Source organism: Ictalurus punctatus, unplaced genomic scaffold (assembly GCF_001660625.3).
Source record: "Ictalurus punctatus breed USDA103 unplaced genomic scaffold, Coco_2.0 Super-Scaffold_100046, whole genome shotgun sequence".
Classification (NCBI taxonomy): domain Eukaryota; kingdom Metazoa; phylum Chordata; class Actinopteri; order Siluriformes; family Ictaluridae; genus Ictalurus; species Ictalurus punctatus.
Window position 1 is genome coordinate 1,735,263 of NW_026521087.1, and position 16,702 is coordinate 1,751,964.

At 38.0% G+C, this 16,702-nt stretch overlaps 2 protein-coding genes across 3 annotated transcripts; both read left to right on the forward strand.

Moving 5' to 3' along the window:
- Positions 1-2,068: 2,068 nt before the first annotated feature.
- LOC128630028 (histone H2B-like) lies at positions 2,069-2,568 on the forward strand. The gene has a single exon (XM_053678609.1). It carries the CDS (start codon positions 2,087-2,089, stop codon positions 2,459-2,461), a length of 375 nt encoding a protein of 124 aa, XP_053534584.1. The 5' UTR covers positions 2,069-2,086; the 3' UTR covers positions 2,462-2,568.
- An 8,426-nt stretch (positions 2,569-10,994) lies between these two features.
- LOC108261803 (uncharacterized) lies at positions 10,995-14,142 on the forward strand. Of its 2 annotated transcripts, none has more exons than XM_053678560.1 (6): positions 10,995-11,196; positions 11,317-11,475; positions 11,934-12,050; positions 12,458-12,512; positions 12,749-12,953; positions 13,238-14,142. In XM_053678560.1, the coding sequence occupies exons 2-6, from the start codon at positions 11,423-11,425 to the stop codon at positions 13,552-13,554; spliced, it is 747 nt and encodes a 248-aa protein (XP_053534535.1). In that variant the 5' UTR covers positions 10,995-11,196; positions 11,317-11,422; the 3' UTR covers positions 13,555-14,142. The 2 variants fall into 2 exon arrangements, with proteins under 2 accessions (XP_053534535.1, XP_053534534.1); XM_053678559.1 differs by having other exon boundaries at positions 11,354-11,475.
- Positions 14,143-16,702: the final 2,560 nt, after the last annotated feature.

Consider the following 16,702-nt stretch of genomic DNA (forward strand, 5'->3'; position numbering starts at 1 on the left):
ATCGATTGGGTGAAAGACTCGAGCAAAGAAATATATCTTTTAATTGTTGATCGAGTTTATTGTAACCCTGTGGCTTTCAGAAATTTGGAGGAAGACCAAAACAAAGAATGTCTCCAAAATTTACAGAATAAAATCCTATCTGAACACCTGAGAGATACAACTTGGTTAGTCGCTGTAAGAAGGCTCCCAGTAAGAGCGGTTGTAAAATGGAGCTGTTTTGTAAAAACCAGTAAATGCCCGATGCCTAATTGTAATGAAGAGGAAACACTCGAACATTTCCTGTTAGAGTGTTATCGCGCTAAAGAAACATGGGCTAAATTAAAAATCATTGGTCTCAATATAGAAATAAATATGAACTCAATTTTCTATGGCATTTTTAAAGAAAATTGTAGCAAGACTCAGCATGACTTCATTTGGTTCATAATATGTTTGACTAAATCTAAACTCTGGAAAACAAGGTCCAGAATGACTATAAATCAAACGTTTATATCCAGTGATGTTGTATTCAAGGACATTCAAAAAGAGCTAAGAAGACTAAAAAGCAGCACATCTTGGTTTAAAGACTCTTCAGTGTGGGACTCTATTTGCGTGTAATTGTACTTTGACTATGTAAGTTTTTTTCTCTCCCTTTCTTTCTGAATATGACTTGTGTAAGATTGTGAATTTTGTATAATTTCAATAAAACTCATTAAAAAAAAAAAAAAAAAAGCAAGGGTGGTAAGGGACTCGGCAAAGGAGGCGCTAAGCGCCACCGCAAGGTGCTTCGCGATAACATCCAGGGGATCACCAAGCCGGCTATTCGCCGTCTGGCTCGGCGTGGTGGTGTAAAGCGTATTTCTGGTCTGATCTATGAAGAGACTCGCGGTGTGCTGAAAGTGTTCCTGGAGAAGGTGATCCGCGACGCCGTCACCTACACCGAGCATGCCAAGAGAAAGACCGTGACCGCCATGGATGTGGTGTACGCCCTGAAACGCCAGGGACGCACCCTGTACGGCTTCGGCGGTTAAACGCTCTAACACCGAACGACGCGAACACAACGGCTCTTTTAAGAGCCACCCACATGTCTAGAAAAAGAGCTCTTCCGTGTGTGGGGGGGGAGGCTTTTTCTTTCGTGAAGCATAAGGCATCAAACGCTGTACAGCAGTAGCATAAGTGGTAGATCTATTTGTATTTTTTTGTAATAAAAAATACAAATCTCTTTTTTTTCTCTCTCTCTCTCTCTCTCTCTCTCTCTCTCTCTCTTTTTATATATATATATATATATATATATATATATATATATATATATATATATATATAACTCCGTATATATTAAATATTGTATTATATATAATATTGTACAGTATACAATATTAGATACATATATATTAAATATTGTAACTTGTTTGATTAAAACAATTTAGATGATTTTAGTAGAAACTTCTATATTTCTCTTTCTCATACGCACGCATGCATGCATATATAAGAGAGAGAGAGAAAAGTGGGGAAGTCAAGTTTTTTCTGTTTTTTCAAGCATAAGGTATCAAACGCTCTACACAAGTAGTAAAAGTGATAGATAAGAACTGTCTGTGTACATAAAAAGAATTTATTTTTGTTTTTTTGCACATCTTTATTTTTTTTAAAATACATTTATATGCACAGTATTAAATATTATAACGTGTTTAAAATGAGTTACAAGACGGTTTTAGTAGAAACTTACTTCCGCATTTCTCTCTCTCTCTCTCTCTCTCTCTCTCTCTCTCTCTCTCTCTCTCTCTATATATATATATATATATATATATATATATATATATATATATATATGTGTGTGTGTGTGTGTGTATATATGTATATGTGTATAATTTTTTTCAAGCCAATTGTTTTTTCATAGTGCACGTTGCACTGTAAATACAACGGCGGGAAGGGAAACAAAGCGTAGCGGAGGAGGGAGGAGCAGTATGAGGCGCCATGCAGGAGGAGGTATCGAATTTTGGCCAATCAAAAAAAGGTGTCTTGTGTGGACGTCATTAGCATGTGGGTCTGTAAATAGAGCGGGCGCGAGGCGGGCGTTAGTCATTTTCTGTTCGTTTATTCGACAAGCAGCATCATGCCCGATCCAGCCAAGACCGCGCCCAAGAAGGGATCAAAGAAAGCCGTGACCAAGACGGCCGGCAAAGGAGGCAAGAAGCGCAGAAAGTCCAGGAAGGAGAGCTATGCCATCTACGTGTACAAGGTCCTGAAGCAAGTGCACCCTGATACCGGCATCTCATCCAAGGCCATGGGCATCATGAACTCCTTCGTGAATGATATTTTTGAGCGCATCGCCGGTGAGTCTTCTCGTCTGGCTCATTACAACAAGCGTTCCACTATCACCTCCAGGGAGATCCAGACCGCCGTGCGCCTGCTGCTTCCCGGCGAGCTGGCCAAGCACGCCGTGTCCGAGGGCACAAAGGCCGTCACCAAGTACACCAGCTCCAAGTGAAGCGCGTTACCGCCGTCTTCATCAACCCAACGGCTCTTTTAAGAGCCACCCACTTTTCATACAAAGAGCAATCTATTTTCTTTCGCTTTCTCTCTTGCTGTGTGTGTGAGAGAGAGAGAGAGAGAGAGAGAGAGAGAGAGTGGGGGGGGGGCACTTCTGAAGTGCTGCTCTCCCACGAATGTTCAGGCTTTTGGGTAATTCTAGCAGTCTGATAAATGCAGAGATGAGTAAATCTCAACAGGGTTGTAGCACGGTTTCTCGGGCTTGTATAATCTGAGCAATGCAAAATGGGGTTTTAGCAGCACAAAGTTATTCATATTAAGACTAGCAACAGGAAGTAACTGAAAATGGTATTCTAGTAACATGTAGAAATTCAAACTAAGGTTCTAGAAGCACGTAAAAGTTCTAAATACTGTTGTAGTAACATGTAGTCATTCAAAACAGTGTTCCAGCAGCACGAAGTCATTCAAAAGAATGCTCTAGCAGCATAGAATACAACACACACACACACACACACACACACGCACACACACACAAGGCAATAGCGGAGTTGGGATAAAGGGCATTAGGGTGACTGTGTTTTGTTAGGGTCAGGGAGGAATCCGACCGAGCTAAAGAGGAGGAGGCCGGATGGGCTGGCTGGTGCTAACTAGGCGTGCCTGTTTGGCCCGGGACTACACGAGCGGAGCGCTGCGTACGAGTGGCAAAGCCCTGACACTGGCAAAGACAGAAGGAGTCTTCTGACCTACACCTATAATCACATTTTCTTGTTGGACATGCTTTCTCCCCTACAACTAACAATGTCTTACTCTTGTCTTTGCTGCTCTGTTCAGCTCTTCCTACTTTCCTACTGACTGTTTCCCACCCACCTAGTCAACTTTTATTCAACATTTGTTCTTTTCATCTAGACTTTAAATTTATTTACTCTTCACCATCTATTCATATGCTTTCAGTTTGAATGAAAGTGAGCAAGTGATTTCTAGCATGCTAGCCGTTTGTTTTGGTTTCTGTGTTATGTGCGTTTTGTGTTGCATTCTGGTCAATGTCTTTTTGATTTTTCGGCATTCTTAGTTTATAGCTGTAAGAATTTGGGCATTGAAAATATATATGCCCAGTTTCATTACATAAATTACATACTTGTGTATTTCTACAACTCTTTCCTTTGTGGCCAAAGCTTCCGCATTTCCAGCACTTTGTTTTCTCACAGTCCTTTGCCTGATGGTCGGAATCGTTACATATAAAACATCGTTTTGTTTGGCCGGGATATGTAATCGTTCCATTGTATGGTCCCATGGAAATGGAGTTTGGTATCTGGAATATACTTCCGTCGTGGTTTTTCTTGAGTTTTATTTTATATCTCCTGACTCCATACCATATCCCGAACTGGTCCAGCGGCTTGTCAACAGGGTTCAGTATCTCACCAAACCTTAAGAGGTATTGTTCTACATCCGAGTCAGCGATTCTCCCAGTCCAAAACTTTACTACAATGCTCTTTACGTCTTGGGGAGCTGATGTAGTCATCTCCCAGTTTTTCCAGAATTCACTTCCTGTATTATTATTAAAAATTTGAGAAAATGTTTGAAGTGCCTGTTCTTTGGTAAAACATATTTCATACTCTTTTCTGTTAGGCATTGCAATAAAAGAGTATACATCTGTAGTCGATATCCATTGACTACTTAAAAGGTTTACTCCGACTTCAGACCTGTCTGGCGCTTCTCCTTCTCCACTGTAACGTAGTCTGACCCAGTGCCTCCCCGCCGACGGCGAGGAGGCCACACGGGGTGACATACCGAACCCCGGGTGGCGATAATTATCACCTTGTTAAAGGTGTTTTTGTTGTTGATGTCGTTAAAGTCTTTAGTTTCAAATTACGAACGAGAGTACCACTTGCAAAAAGAAAGTATTAATTACCACCCTTGCCACTTCCAGACATGATGCTGCTCCCGAAGTCAAATCACTCAATAAAAGTTCTCGCGCAGCGCCCACCTATTTATCCACACTCGACAGGACCTAGTTGAGAACAGGCGAGGAGGCGGGCCTTACACCAACGGTCACACAATAGCTCTCTTTTTCTAAAACAAACACTAGGCACTGCTTTTCACCTGCTAACGTCTTCTTCTTCCCCATTCTCTCTCTCTCTAATCACTGGCCTTCTCTTTTCACATTTCCATTTTCACTATCTGTGTTACAGTCGATGTACACACTGTGTTTGAACCTAAATGTCATGCATCAACCAAAACTGCGCCTCCAGAATGACGGCTGAGCTTAAGATTGGCAAAATATGTCGCAGCAGTTGCATTCGTCAAATAAACTATGAGCAATTAAGTAGTGCCAATGAGATAATTACAGCAATGCGTAATGTCCAATAAGCTCAAAAAGAGTCGGACTCCTCGCACACTTTATTCTACTTGGCCAATCAAACACAATTATGAACTGGGATTCTGATAGTTGTGCGCCTTTAACTCACTGTGTACAAAAATGAGGTCAGCTATATAGACAACAATTTTCATTACGTATTTATTTACTTCGATTGAGGTCATTATTAGAAGTAGTAGTAGTAATAGTAAAATACCTACAACCTACCTTCTGTTTTAGGCGTCGTGTGTTGTGCTGGATGGAACATGACTGCCCTCGTGTGGCCAAACTCGGGAACGGCAATTTCCCAAAAATTGCAGTATTCTCTTATTAAGCTTTTAATAGCGGTGTTTATAAGTCTATATTTGTATTATTTGGCAAATAGTGGGGTAAGAAGTAATAGATGCTATGAACATTCATGTTTCTCTCACCACTGGGGCAGAGGTGGCTTAGAGGTTAAGGCTCTGGTTTACTGATCAGAAGGTCAGGTCACCATATCATGACCCTGTGCTCTGACCCCAGCTTCCTGACATGTTGGGGTATGTGAAGAAAACAATTTCACTGTGCTCTACTGCATATGTGACCAATAAAGACTCATTATGTAGACTTATACATGACATTTTTAATTCTAAATCAGCTGCTAAACGATGTGCAGACTAAATTATGTGCAGATGTAAAAACAAAATGCTAAACACATTCTCTATTTGTGTGTGTGGTTTTTTTGTACTGTATGTGTATTTCATCAGTGTTGCTATGAGCTTATTAATAATAATAATAATAATAATAATAATAACGCAGCTCATCAGTGTTATTACTGTGCATTGTCTAGTTTTCACGTATCAAGGACAATAGACAGAGCTTCTGAACTGTTTAACAGCATTATTATTATTATTATTATTATTATTATTATTATTATTATTATTATTATTATTACTATTAGTTGGGCAATTATTTTTTTGATTAATCGTATGGGGTGGAGCGAACTTTCAGTACCATTTGTTTTTGTTTATTTAATATAAAGTCCACAAACTGAGTGTAACAAATATAAACTTCACAGTAAAACTTTACACAACTGTTTGTACAAAACAGAAAAGAACCCAACACACACACACACACACACACACACACACACACACACACACACACACACACACACACACACACACACACACACCAGAATATATATTATTAATTTAGGACTATAGTTTAATTCGGTGCTTTTTGTGCATCTATAAAAAAAATAATGCATAAATACTATATATATATATATATATATATATATATATATATATATATATATATATATATATATATATATATATATATAGTCCTAAATGAATAATAAAAACTCACTTTCACTGCACCTTGTGGTTTCTGTTCCTCGGTGTCTTTAGACATTATTTTACTTTTGATCATAATGTTTGAATTAGACATTACAGATCTTACTCGCGCTACACTCTGTATCAGCGCGTCTACACCGCGCGTGACCAGCAACGTGTCCTCGTTACTAACATGTCACTTCCGACAGAATTTACACTGCAAGCGCGCAGGTACAGCATATAATGACAAACTTAAATTAAACTAAACCTTTTGAACAGCTTGCACCAGTTTCCCCTGCCCCTTACACACAGTGGAGCATTTTGGCTATAAACATAAGTTCAATTCAATTCAATTTTATTTGTATAGCGCTTTTTACAATAGACTGTCTCAAAGCAGCTTTACAGAAATATCAACATGGTATACAGATATTAAAGGTGTGAATTTATCCCAACTGAGCAAGACACTGAGTGGCGACGGTGGCGAGGAAAAACTCCCTAAGATGTTTTAAGAGGAAGAAACCTTGAGAGGAACCCGACTCAGAAGGAACCCGTCCTCATCTGGGTAACAACAGTTAGTGTGAAAAAGTTCATTATGGATTCATATGAAGTCTGTATGGCCTTAGGAGCAGCCGTAATCACACGAGTTGAAATTCATGTTAGATGCTCTGTTGTCGTCGATAGCAAAGTAAGCAGGATAATTGTTAATGTAAAGAAGATTGTACTGCTATTCCTCCTAAGGCCACATCGACTGGAGGGGAGAAGGGAACATATTTATTCATTCATTTATCTTACACAAAATTTTATTTTCATTAATAGTTTGTTTACGTACACACACACACACACATGCACACGCACACGCACGCACGCACACACACACACACACACACACACACACACACACACACACACACACACACACACAGTCGGGGCCAAAAGTCTGAGAGCACTAGTGGAAAATGTTTCTATTTTGCATTTTTTTATTATTTAATTTTAGAATTTTCATTCGAAATTGTATTATTGACTACAACTTCAATACAAAATTAATGAATAAAAAAGTACAATCTTTAAAATATTTACAAGAGATTCAGAGTTTCTTAATGTTTACAGTTGCAGAATTTAAATATATATATATATATATATATATATATATATATATATATATATATATATATATATATATATCCAAAATATTAAACATTTACTTTCTTTGTTTAAAATATTAATAAATTCTAAAACCAATTTATTTCAAAATGTAAGAGAAAAAAAATCCAGATTTTCAATGTGGTCTCAGACATTTGCGTGTGTGTGTGTGTGTGTGTGTGTGTGTGTGTGTGTGTGTGTGTGTGTGTGTGTGTGTGTATGTGTGTATTTCTGTATTCTACTATACTGTATTCTTACCTTGCTGATGGGTCAGAATCGACTGCAGTGAGAAAATGCATATCCCTGCGCAAAAAATATACATTATAGGAACATTTGATAGGTTGTGTTTTTAATCTATAAAAGGTATTGTCTTTTTAAATGATGACAATTTACAAGTGATATTAAATCAATCATAGTGTACTGTAAAACGAGATTTTTAAAAATACTTGAAATCTGTTTGATACTTGAAATCAGAATTTCTTACCTTCTTCGACATAGATCAGAAAGTCATTTCTTTGACCCTTTAAACTCTGAGCTGTCCACTTGGTGTATCACTAAATGGTTATTTAGTTTATTTAAAAGGCAAATGCACTTTGTGTTCTTCAAATGCAAATAAGTTTGACTCAAACGACAGTCTACAGAAAAGTTTAAAAAAAAACATGAAGCAAAAAGCTTCCATTTACATTTTATACATACATAAATATATACATATATAATATAAGTATAGGTTTTATCCAGCGAGATAACTGATTTATGAATCAATGTCTGATTCATAAAAACTGTTGTACAAATGTGTGACGCAAAAGCAAAAATGTCAGGCTAAAACTGATGTGACGGATCATCCAGCATTCCCTTTAGTCATCTGATGATACATTTATTATAGATTCTCCTTCAAACATTGTTTAATTGACTTTCAGAGTTAAGAGCTTTTCATTTTTGGCAGTGAGACACAGAATCATTACTGTGACAAAACATTAATAACTTCTCCATTTGAACTGTTAAAATGTGCAGATTCATTGTATTTCAATATGAAACTGTTCTCAAAAAATAATATTAGACACTAGGATAATATTCAGTAATAATAGCACCTAATATTCATTAGCATTGAATTTATTAAAACACTGTGCTATTCTATCACACACCTTTGAATCATGTTAATTTAAATACTATAGTTATAGTACCTGTCAGTGCCAACATCCCCCAAGATTTCATAATGTAATGGGTTTACATTAATACTACATGAATTGATCATGCTCACTTTATATAATTCAATCTTGTAATTAGAAACTTGTGTAAATTAAGCTTAGCATAAGCAGTGAAATCATGTTTTGATGAGAAATTTAATATTTCTTTGTAAACTATAAATCATATTTTTTCTCAAATCTAGTCTACCGCATGTTCCATGTTTTGTTGAAACATTGTAATTGTAAAGCGACATTGGTTATGAGTAAGGAGCTATATAAATTACATAAATTACACATATTATTATTATTATTATTAATAATAATAATAATAATAATAATAATAATAATAATAATAATAAAAATAATAATAATAATAATAATAATTATAATAATAATAATAATAATAATAATAATAATAATAATAATAATAATAATGTATTTATTTATTTATTGTATATTTTAACTGTTGAAGCATATGTAATTAAATGGTGATTTCAGTGGTGGTAACACTGTATACAGTGCCTTGAATCCAATTTCAGGTGTTTTGGAGTTCTTAATGATCTGTTTTAGGAAAAATAGTATTTTGAATACATTTTGCGTTAGGCTACTCAAAGCAGCTGGAGTGCCGATCTTATTTGCTTTTGCAGGATGTGTTTGAAAAAGAACTTAACTAATTCGTGTGGCAGCTGTGCAATGCATAAAATCATGCAGATACAGGTAAGTATTTCAGTAAGCTTCAGTTAATATTCACACAAACATCAGAATCTCAGTGATCTCAGTGATGATGGTTGAATGTTGGTGCCAGACGAGCTGGTTTGAGAATTTTAGAGGCTGATCTGGGATTTTCACAGACAGCAATCTCTTGAGTTTACACAGAATGGTGGAGAAAAACAAACACCTTGTTGATGAGAGAGGACAGAGGAGAATGGACAGACTGGTTCGAGCTGACAGGAAGGTTATGGTTAGAAGTGAATGAATGTGCTGCTCCTCTCTGCCCCTCACTGAACAGAGTAGCCACAGAGAGAGGCGTGTCTCCGGGGGGAAAGCAGGACCTCACACTCACCGGGCAGTACTGGCCATTCTCTTCTACAGAAAGTAGCTAAGGTTTGTCTAAAAAGTTGCTAGATATGACACTAGGAGCTTTTTTGAAAACGTTGGAAGAGGGTCTGCAGCGGGGAGTCCTATTTTGAGTGAAAGGATTGTATTCATGTTCTGTAGAAAATAAACCCTTTAAAGTTATTTAGTGATTTCGTATTTATTGACTTTTTATCATTCAAGCAATTTTATGCCTTTATCTCTGTAATGTTCTTCCCTATTTGTGGATATTCTCGAGCGAAATAGACGAGGCCACCTAGGGAACACATGAAGTTATGTAGGAGCAGTGATGAGAATGAAATGACTAATAAGATTAGAAAGACATTAATAATGTTACTATTAGCAGTAAATTTGTGTACTTTATTATGATAACTATACTGCTATGTACATGATATAATGTTAATGTGTTAATATGTTTTAAATGTGTTTGTGTGCTGTCCTTATACCGTGTCTAGGTCAGTCTCCCCGGCGCGCGCGCACAGACATATATAGTCAAATCAGAGCAGCGAGCCATAAGATCCGTTATGACGTCACATTCAGAGTTCTATAAGTTCCCTGATGGTAGGCTTGACGGTTGTTCCCTTTATGACGCCGCGAATGTCGAGGTTTTTAAACGTTGTGGTATCTGAGCAGGCGTCTGTATTCATTTGAACGGAGTAGTATTTAATCATTGGTCTATCTAACCTTTTCATGTGGTTAGTTTCTTTGTTTGTTCATCTGTGTTTAAGAATGGACATTGAAATAATATATCCAGATATGTGTACAGCTGCTGTGTGACAATGTAAACTTAAAAAACCCCAACATTTCCATGTCTAGAGAAGAGGGTGCGTTCTTTAAAAATTAAATCATAATGATGATGCTGTTAAACAGTTCAGAAGCTCCGTGTATTGAACTCGATACGTGAAAACTAGACAATGCACAGTAATAACTCTTATGAGCTGCGTCAGTGTAAAATAGCCCAAACCTACCTTCTGTTTCAGGCGGCGTTGTGCTGGATGGAGCTTGACTGCCCTCGTGTGTCCAAACTCAGGAACGGCAGTTTCCTTGAAGGGGTATTCGGTTCCAAGTTTGTGGTAGTTAGCCAAGAAATATTACATGATTACTATTATTCTCTCTCCCCTTTTTTAAACCCGTTCACGACAATTATTGTATACATTACCTTTATTTTTGTAATCTTCTTCCCTATTTGTGGATATTCTCGAGTGAAATAGATGAGGCCACGTAGGGAACACATGAAGTTACCTAGGAGCAGAGTCTAAAATATCTTTTTGAGGGACCTCAAACTATTATCATTTGCTATACTATTAATCATTACGTTAAGTACATCTTATTCGTATATGGAAAGTACTTAATGAAGATAATATACTTTATTTTTTTTATGTAACCATTCAAGTATTTGTTGAAATGCTTTTGTTACCAGATCTCTTTTACCAGACTTTTAATTCTGTTCTCCGTATTTGCAGTGTTTTCAGGCTTTTACTTTCAGTATTTGCAGGCCTCAGCTCCATGGATCAGAAAGCTGTCTGATCCATGTCTATTACCCTACCTCAGTACCCCTCCCCCTCTGCAGAATAAACAGGTAGACAGTGAACGTGAAAGTCAGAATCTTCATTTAATACACCATTTCAGGAGTAAAAACACAGTGAGTATCTACATCTAAAGCTATAATATATAAACACTATATGTACACTAGATGCAGAAGAGTTTTGTGGGTTTGTACTGAAGTTTGAATGTACACAGGTTGTTTTATGACTTGATACAGAGACTATTTCCTGTAAGTGAACTCTGTGCTGATACAGGGTTTGATTTAACACACCGATGTTGGAGTGAAGTAAACGTGTGTCCTGCTGTAATCTGGAGAAGGAGACATGACCTCCAACATGAGTGTGTCTGGAGAACAGGACTTAAAGAGAGACGAGAGGTGAGTTACTTTTCCATTCACCAGCAATAAATACACATCGTCTCATGGAACAGATCTGTATCTCTAAACACTCACTAGTTAACAGAGGAACTAGACTTTGGTTTAAGGTGTTTAATAGCAGTGAATATATCACTGATCTGATCCAAGAACAGTTTAGAGAAATCATTCACTGAGAGAAGAGTAAAAAGGACTGTGTAATGTGGAGGTTAAGAGCAGTGTAGCTTTGAGTCAGTGAACTCTACAGGTTTTAAGACCCAGCTGAGTCAGTTATCTGTGATTGGGACTCCTGACATCAGTGTAATTCCTGAGGTATGGGGCGTGTCTCCTGTTTGAATAAGTGTGCAGACTGGAGCTGAATTAAAAAGATGGAATTATTGGTGTTTAATGATGAACACATTGTGTAACAGTGCTGAGACAGCAGAGTATTAATTATTGCTGATATTTCTGTTTAATTCTAGAATGATGGAGGGAAAGAGATCAGACTCACCAGAACCCAGCTGTGTGTCCATGAAGAGTGACTGGTCAATGCATCATCCAGTTAACTTCAGAGACGGAGCCAGTTCTCCTGATGTGAGGTCAGAACAGTGAGGTGTTTTACAGCAGTGTTCCACCTGATCAAACTCACTGGTCTCATTCTGAAGCCCTTCATGATCTTTATCAGGTGTTGAAGCAGTAAAACACTAAACTGTGCAGTGCTGCAGCTCTCGGACTGGCAGTGAGGAAAACTGCTTTAAGAGTTCAGTTCAGCCTGCAGTCCCTGAGCTGGAGGGTCTGTGGTGCTACACAACAACATTTACACCTGGACATTAATGACTAGATCACTATTTTATTCATAAACATGTTAGTGTCAGTGAGAAATCCTGAAATCAGTGTATTGTGTTAAGAGGATAGTGTTAAATATCTGTCTCTGTATGTATTAGTGTGTGTTGTGCAACTATGAATACATATAGTCTATATTACATCGTGTTTTATTTCTTCACAGACTACAACAGAAGAAATCAAACCTCAGCAGAAATCAGCTGGACTCCATATTCAAGGTGCGTGTCTTTTTAATGTGTGTAACTTGTGTGTGAGTAGGTTGCAGGTTTTTTTTATTTAAGATCATGACAATTTACTGATTTATTGATGTGCGGCAGCATTATGGGTAATCAGACAGAATTTCAGCTGTAACTGTGGTAATAGAAAAAGACTTTTATTCTTTTCATAAAATAAAAGCATCTCTCAGTGTGTAACATTATAATATTTAGATGTGTTCCTGTGTGTTTCTAACCAGGAGCTGGAACACAAAGTCATCACTCTGATAAAGAATGAGCTGAAGAGGTTTAGGAAGCTCCTGAGTCCAGATTACCCAGCATGCACTGAGAGGGAGGTGGAGGATGAGGAGGATCTGCACAGTGTCAGAGACGGAGCGCTGAAGATCACACTGCACGTCCTGAAGAACATGAACCACACAGATCTCGCTAACACACTGCACAACAGTAAGAGCTCTGAGTCATGGCTTTATTCCGTCAGGTTCACTTCAGAGAGAGGAAATAGTTTTAGATAGGAACACTTTTAGTTTGAAGTTTGAGTTTAGTATCATGTACATCTGCTGCTGTTCTGTTCTGTTCGTGGTCCAGCTTGTGGTGACTTTGTACAATGGTCCTGTTCCTTCAGGAATATTTACTACATGAATCAGGAATGAACAGCAGCATTAGAATTTGACATTTAATCCTGTGTTCAGTGATTTTACATTTAAACATGTTATTACTTTGTTTATTAGAGTCTGTGGCCTCTGTGTATCAGACGAGTGGGAGGAAAGATTCTTCCTGTGCAAGGTGCTGCTCTCACTTCTTTCAGCATAGCTCCTGGTCTCAAAACAGGTTTAGTTCATCGTTGCTGGTGTTGTGTAGAGGATGTTATATTGTGAAAGTCACAACTTTCCCCGCTCAAGGTCTTGTGAAATATTTGACCTTGTTTGTGACTATATTCACCGTGATGCTTTCAGCGGTTACTACATTAGTGTCCTTAATTTTTTACTATTTAAACATTGTTTTAAAGTTTATTACAGGCTCAATGAATGTTCTTCTCCTTCACTAGAAGATAAAGGCCCGGTTTCACAGACAGGGTTTACATTAAGCCAGGATTAGGCCTTCGATCAATTAGGACATTTCAGTAGCTTTTATAAACGTGTCTTAGAAAAATATATTTCTGGTGCACATCCTGAGATAAAACAATGGCACTGACGTGTTTTAAGATCCGTCCGTGCAAGTAGCTTTCAGTTAAAACAGCTCAAACATACATTTTAGTCTGGGACTAGGCTTAAGCCTTGTTTGTGAAACCAGGGGAAAAAAGAAGAAGGGTGTGCTTTATTATGCTCTCTGCAGAATATGACAGAAGAAATGTGACTCACACCTGTAACTATAAAAAGCAGGTAGAACTGCAGTTAGCATGAAACCTCAAATGTGTAGCTGGGCTGGAAATTTATTTTTGTATGCATGTATAATTTTTTTTCTATTACAGATGAACAAGCAAACAGATTTAAAGGCTGTTGTGAATGATGGGTTACAGAAATGTCTTCCTGTGTTTATTATTATTTGAAGTTATATATTCTGATTTGTAAGCAAGATTATGAAGTCTCCTTTTGCTAATCATTTTACAGCATTATTAAAAAGTCCATGTACACAATGTTTATCCCGAGTGCCTTTTTGATGTATTTTATTATCCTGCACAAAGCAAAATCACAATCTGAGTGTAGATGCCCCTCGTAAATATTAATATAGTAATAGCAAATGGACAAGTGAAGGGGCAGCAATTGCCTTAGGCCCCGAGCTAGCAAGGGCCCCCAAAATGCTGCATAAACTTATAGTTAAGAAAGTTTTATTTTTACTTTTTGCTAATTAATTATGTTTTTTCTAAAAATGCCATCAGAATGCTTACTTCATGAGTGGCGTATTGGACTGGGTGTGGTGGTCCGCTCTGGGCCAGAAAGTCCAGGGCCACTTTTTGGCCCTGTACACGTCTGATTATTGCTGTTAATGCTAAATAACATAAGCTGAAATTTTAAATATTGATGTTAAAACACTGAAATGTGGTCCCCATGCCTATATTTTGTCTAGGATTCGACAAATCACTAAATCTGTCCTTGTGCTAGCCACTACACCACCACATAGGACACAAGTTTTATTTTATACATTTAAAAAATATATATTTTATTTTAAAAAAAATTGTATGAGTTGCATTTTTAAGCTATAATATTTGTGATTTTATGTGAAACTATTATAAACAGGTGTCACTCAAGTGAATTAAATGATGTAGATAATGACTGAAACCTACTCTATGGACCCTTAGTCTCTGTATAAGAGGATTTCACTGGGGATGAATTAATAGATTTAAACTCTATGTAGAGCTCTCTCTCGTGGCTCCACCCACCATGCAACCAATCATATTCGAACCAATCATATTATCCTACCTGATAATATACCTGGCGTCCATGGGCGTGGCTAACCGCGTCGGTCTGTTAAAGGTAGCAGGTTGTATATGGCGAGCGGTTTACTCACTTGGGGCTGGTGATTGGTGTAATGGAAGCCGTCTCTGAACCGCATTTAATGACGGAGAACTACAGAAGTGGAGAGAAAACGCAGCACTGAGCAACTTGTAGACTTCACACCAAACTGTAGGTGGCTAGGTGAACGCGTTTGGCCTTATTTATTCGCTTAGCTGTTAGCTCTGCGGCTGTTTTAGTATAAAGTACTAACCTGAGTTACTAACAGTGTGTCATGGAACGACTGAAAGACAATATGCATACCTCTAAATTTTAAACGTTTTAAACAAGAACAACCCAGCCCCACCTGCCCCCATCATCCTGTGTGACTCCCCAGTCGATACTGTGCACTCCTTCCGCCTCCTGGGAACTATCATCGCCCAGGACCTCAAGTGGGAGCTGAACATCAGGTCTCTCATTAAAAAAATCAGAGTGTACTTCTTGTGGCAACTGAAGTTCAACCTACCAAAGACAATTATGGTGCACTTCTACACCTCCATCATCAGTATGGTGAGTCCATACTCACCTCCTCAATCACCATCTAGTACACTGCTGCCACTGAAAAAGGTCAAGGACAGACTGCAGCATGTCATTCGCTCTGTTGAGAAGGTCATTGGCTGCAATCTGCCACCCCTTCATTATCTGTGCACTTCCAGGACCCTGAAGCGGGCAGTTACGATTATGGCTGACCCCTCTCACGCTGGACACAAACTTTTCCAGGCACTCCCCTCTGGCAATAGGCTGCAGTCCATCAAGTCCAAAAACCCACGCCACAAAAACAGTTTCTTCCCATCGACAACTGGCTTCATTAACAACACTGAAGACCCACCATGGTCTCTTATCCGCCTCCATGAACATTTACACATCACATTAACGAACAACCCCACATTGTTGTTTCATATGTGTTACATGAACACACAACTCAGACTGCTGTGTTCAACACATACTGTACTAATGTACAGTTAATGTCTTTATTTTTATTTTCCTAAAACTTCCAAAACATAACTTCCTAACTCTCTCTTATTAATATGATATTACTTCTTGTATGTACTGTTATTGTTAAGCACCAGTACACCAAGACCAAGTACTTGTACATGTAAACCCAGCGTACTTGACAATAAATCTGATTCTGACTCCCAACAAACATCACTGCGAAAGACTGTGCAAAACTATGTCATGCACTTACAAATTTCACCAATTCAAGTAGGTTTCCACAAAAAAAGTATAATAAACTTCACAAGTTGCATCACACATTTTGAGATCACGCATTTATGGCTGCAAAAATCAGAAAAAAACTGGAAATCCTGTAAGGACTGATATTGAATCTTGCTACTTTGCATTTCGTGGAATTTCAGAGTAATGAGGTCTAAAGCTGACATCCAAAATGTGTTTTAAAACATGTTCTGTAATGTGTTCTCCACAGTAAACACCTTACTCAACATTCTTTCCCACGAGTACATGCAGGCACGTATCCATCATGGAGCTTCCGGGAAGTGTGATCATCATTCCCCAGGATACCATGACTGGTGTAGTTAAAGGCAGCAGAGTGCAGCAGCACCATGTCATTGAAAGCTGGAAAGGCCTTTACCTCTACGAACAGGTCGTCACTCAGTGTGAGAGAGAGGTGGCTGCATCGACAAAGTGCACCGAGGCTGGGGTGCTAGTCAGGCATGGAGTTATGGAAACATGCTAACTTTATACCTT

Bases quoted from the DNA above. Each gene is read 5' to 3' on its own strand.
- LOC128630028 (XM_053678609.1), top strand. From the start codon at position 2,087: ATGCCCGATCCAGCCAAGACCGCGCCCAAGAAGGGATCAAAGAAAGCC.
- LOC108261803 (XM_053678560.1), top strand. From the start codon at position 11,423: ATGACCTCCAACATGAGTGTGTCTGGAGAACAGGACTTAAAGAGAGAC. The intron at 11,476-11,933 runs GTGAGTTACTTT...GTTTAATTCTAG, and splicing joins GACTTAAAGAGAGACGAGAG to AATGATGGAGGGAAAGAGAT. The intron at 12,051-12,457 runs GTCAGAACAGTG...ATTTCTTCACAG, and splicing joins GCCAGTTCTCCTGATGTGAG to ACTACAACAGAAGAAATCAA.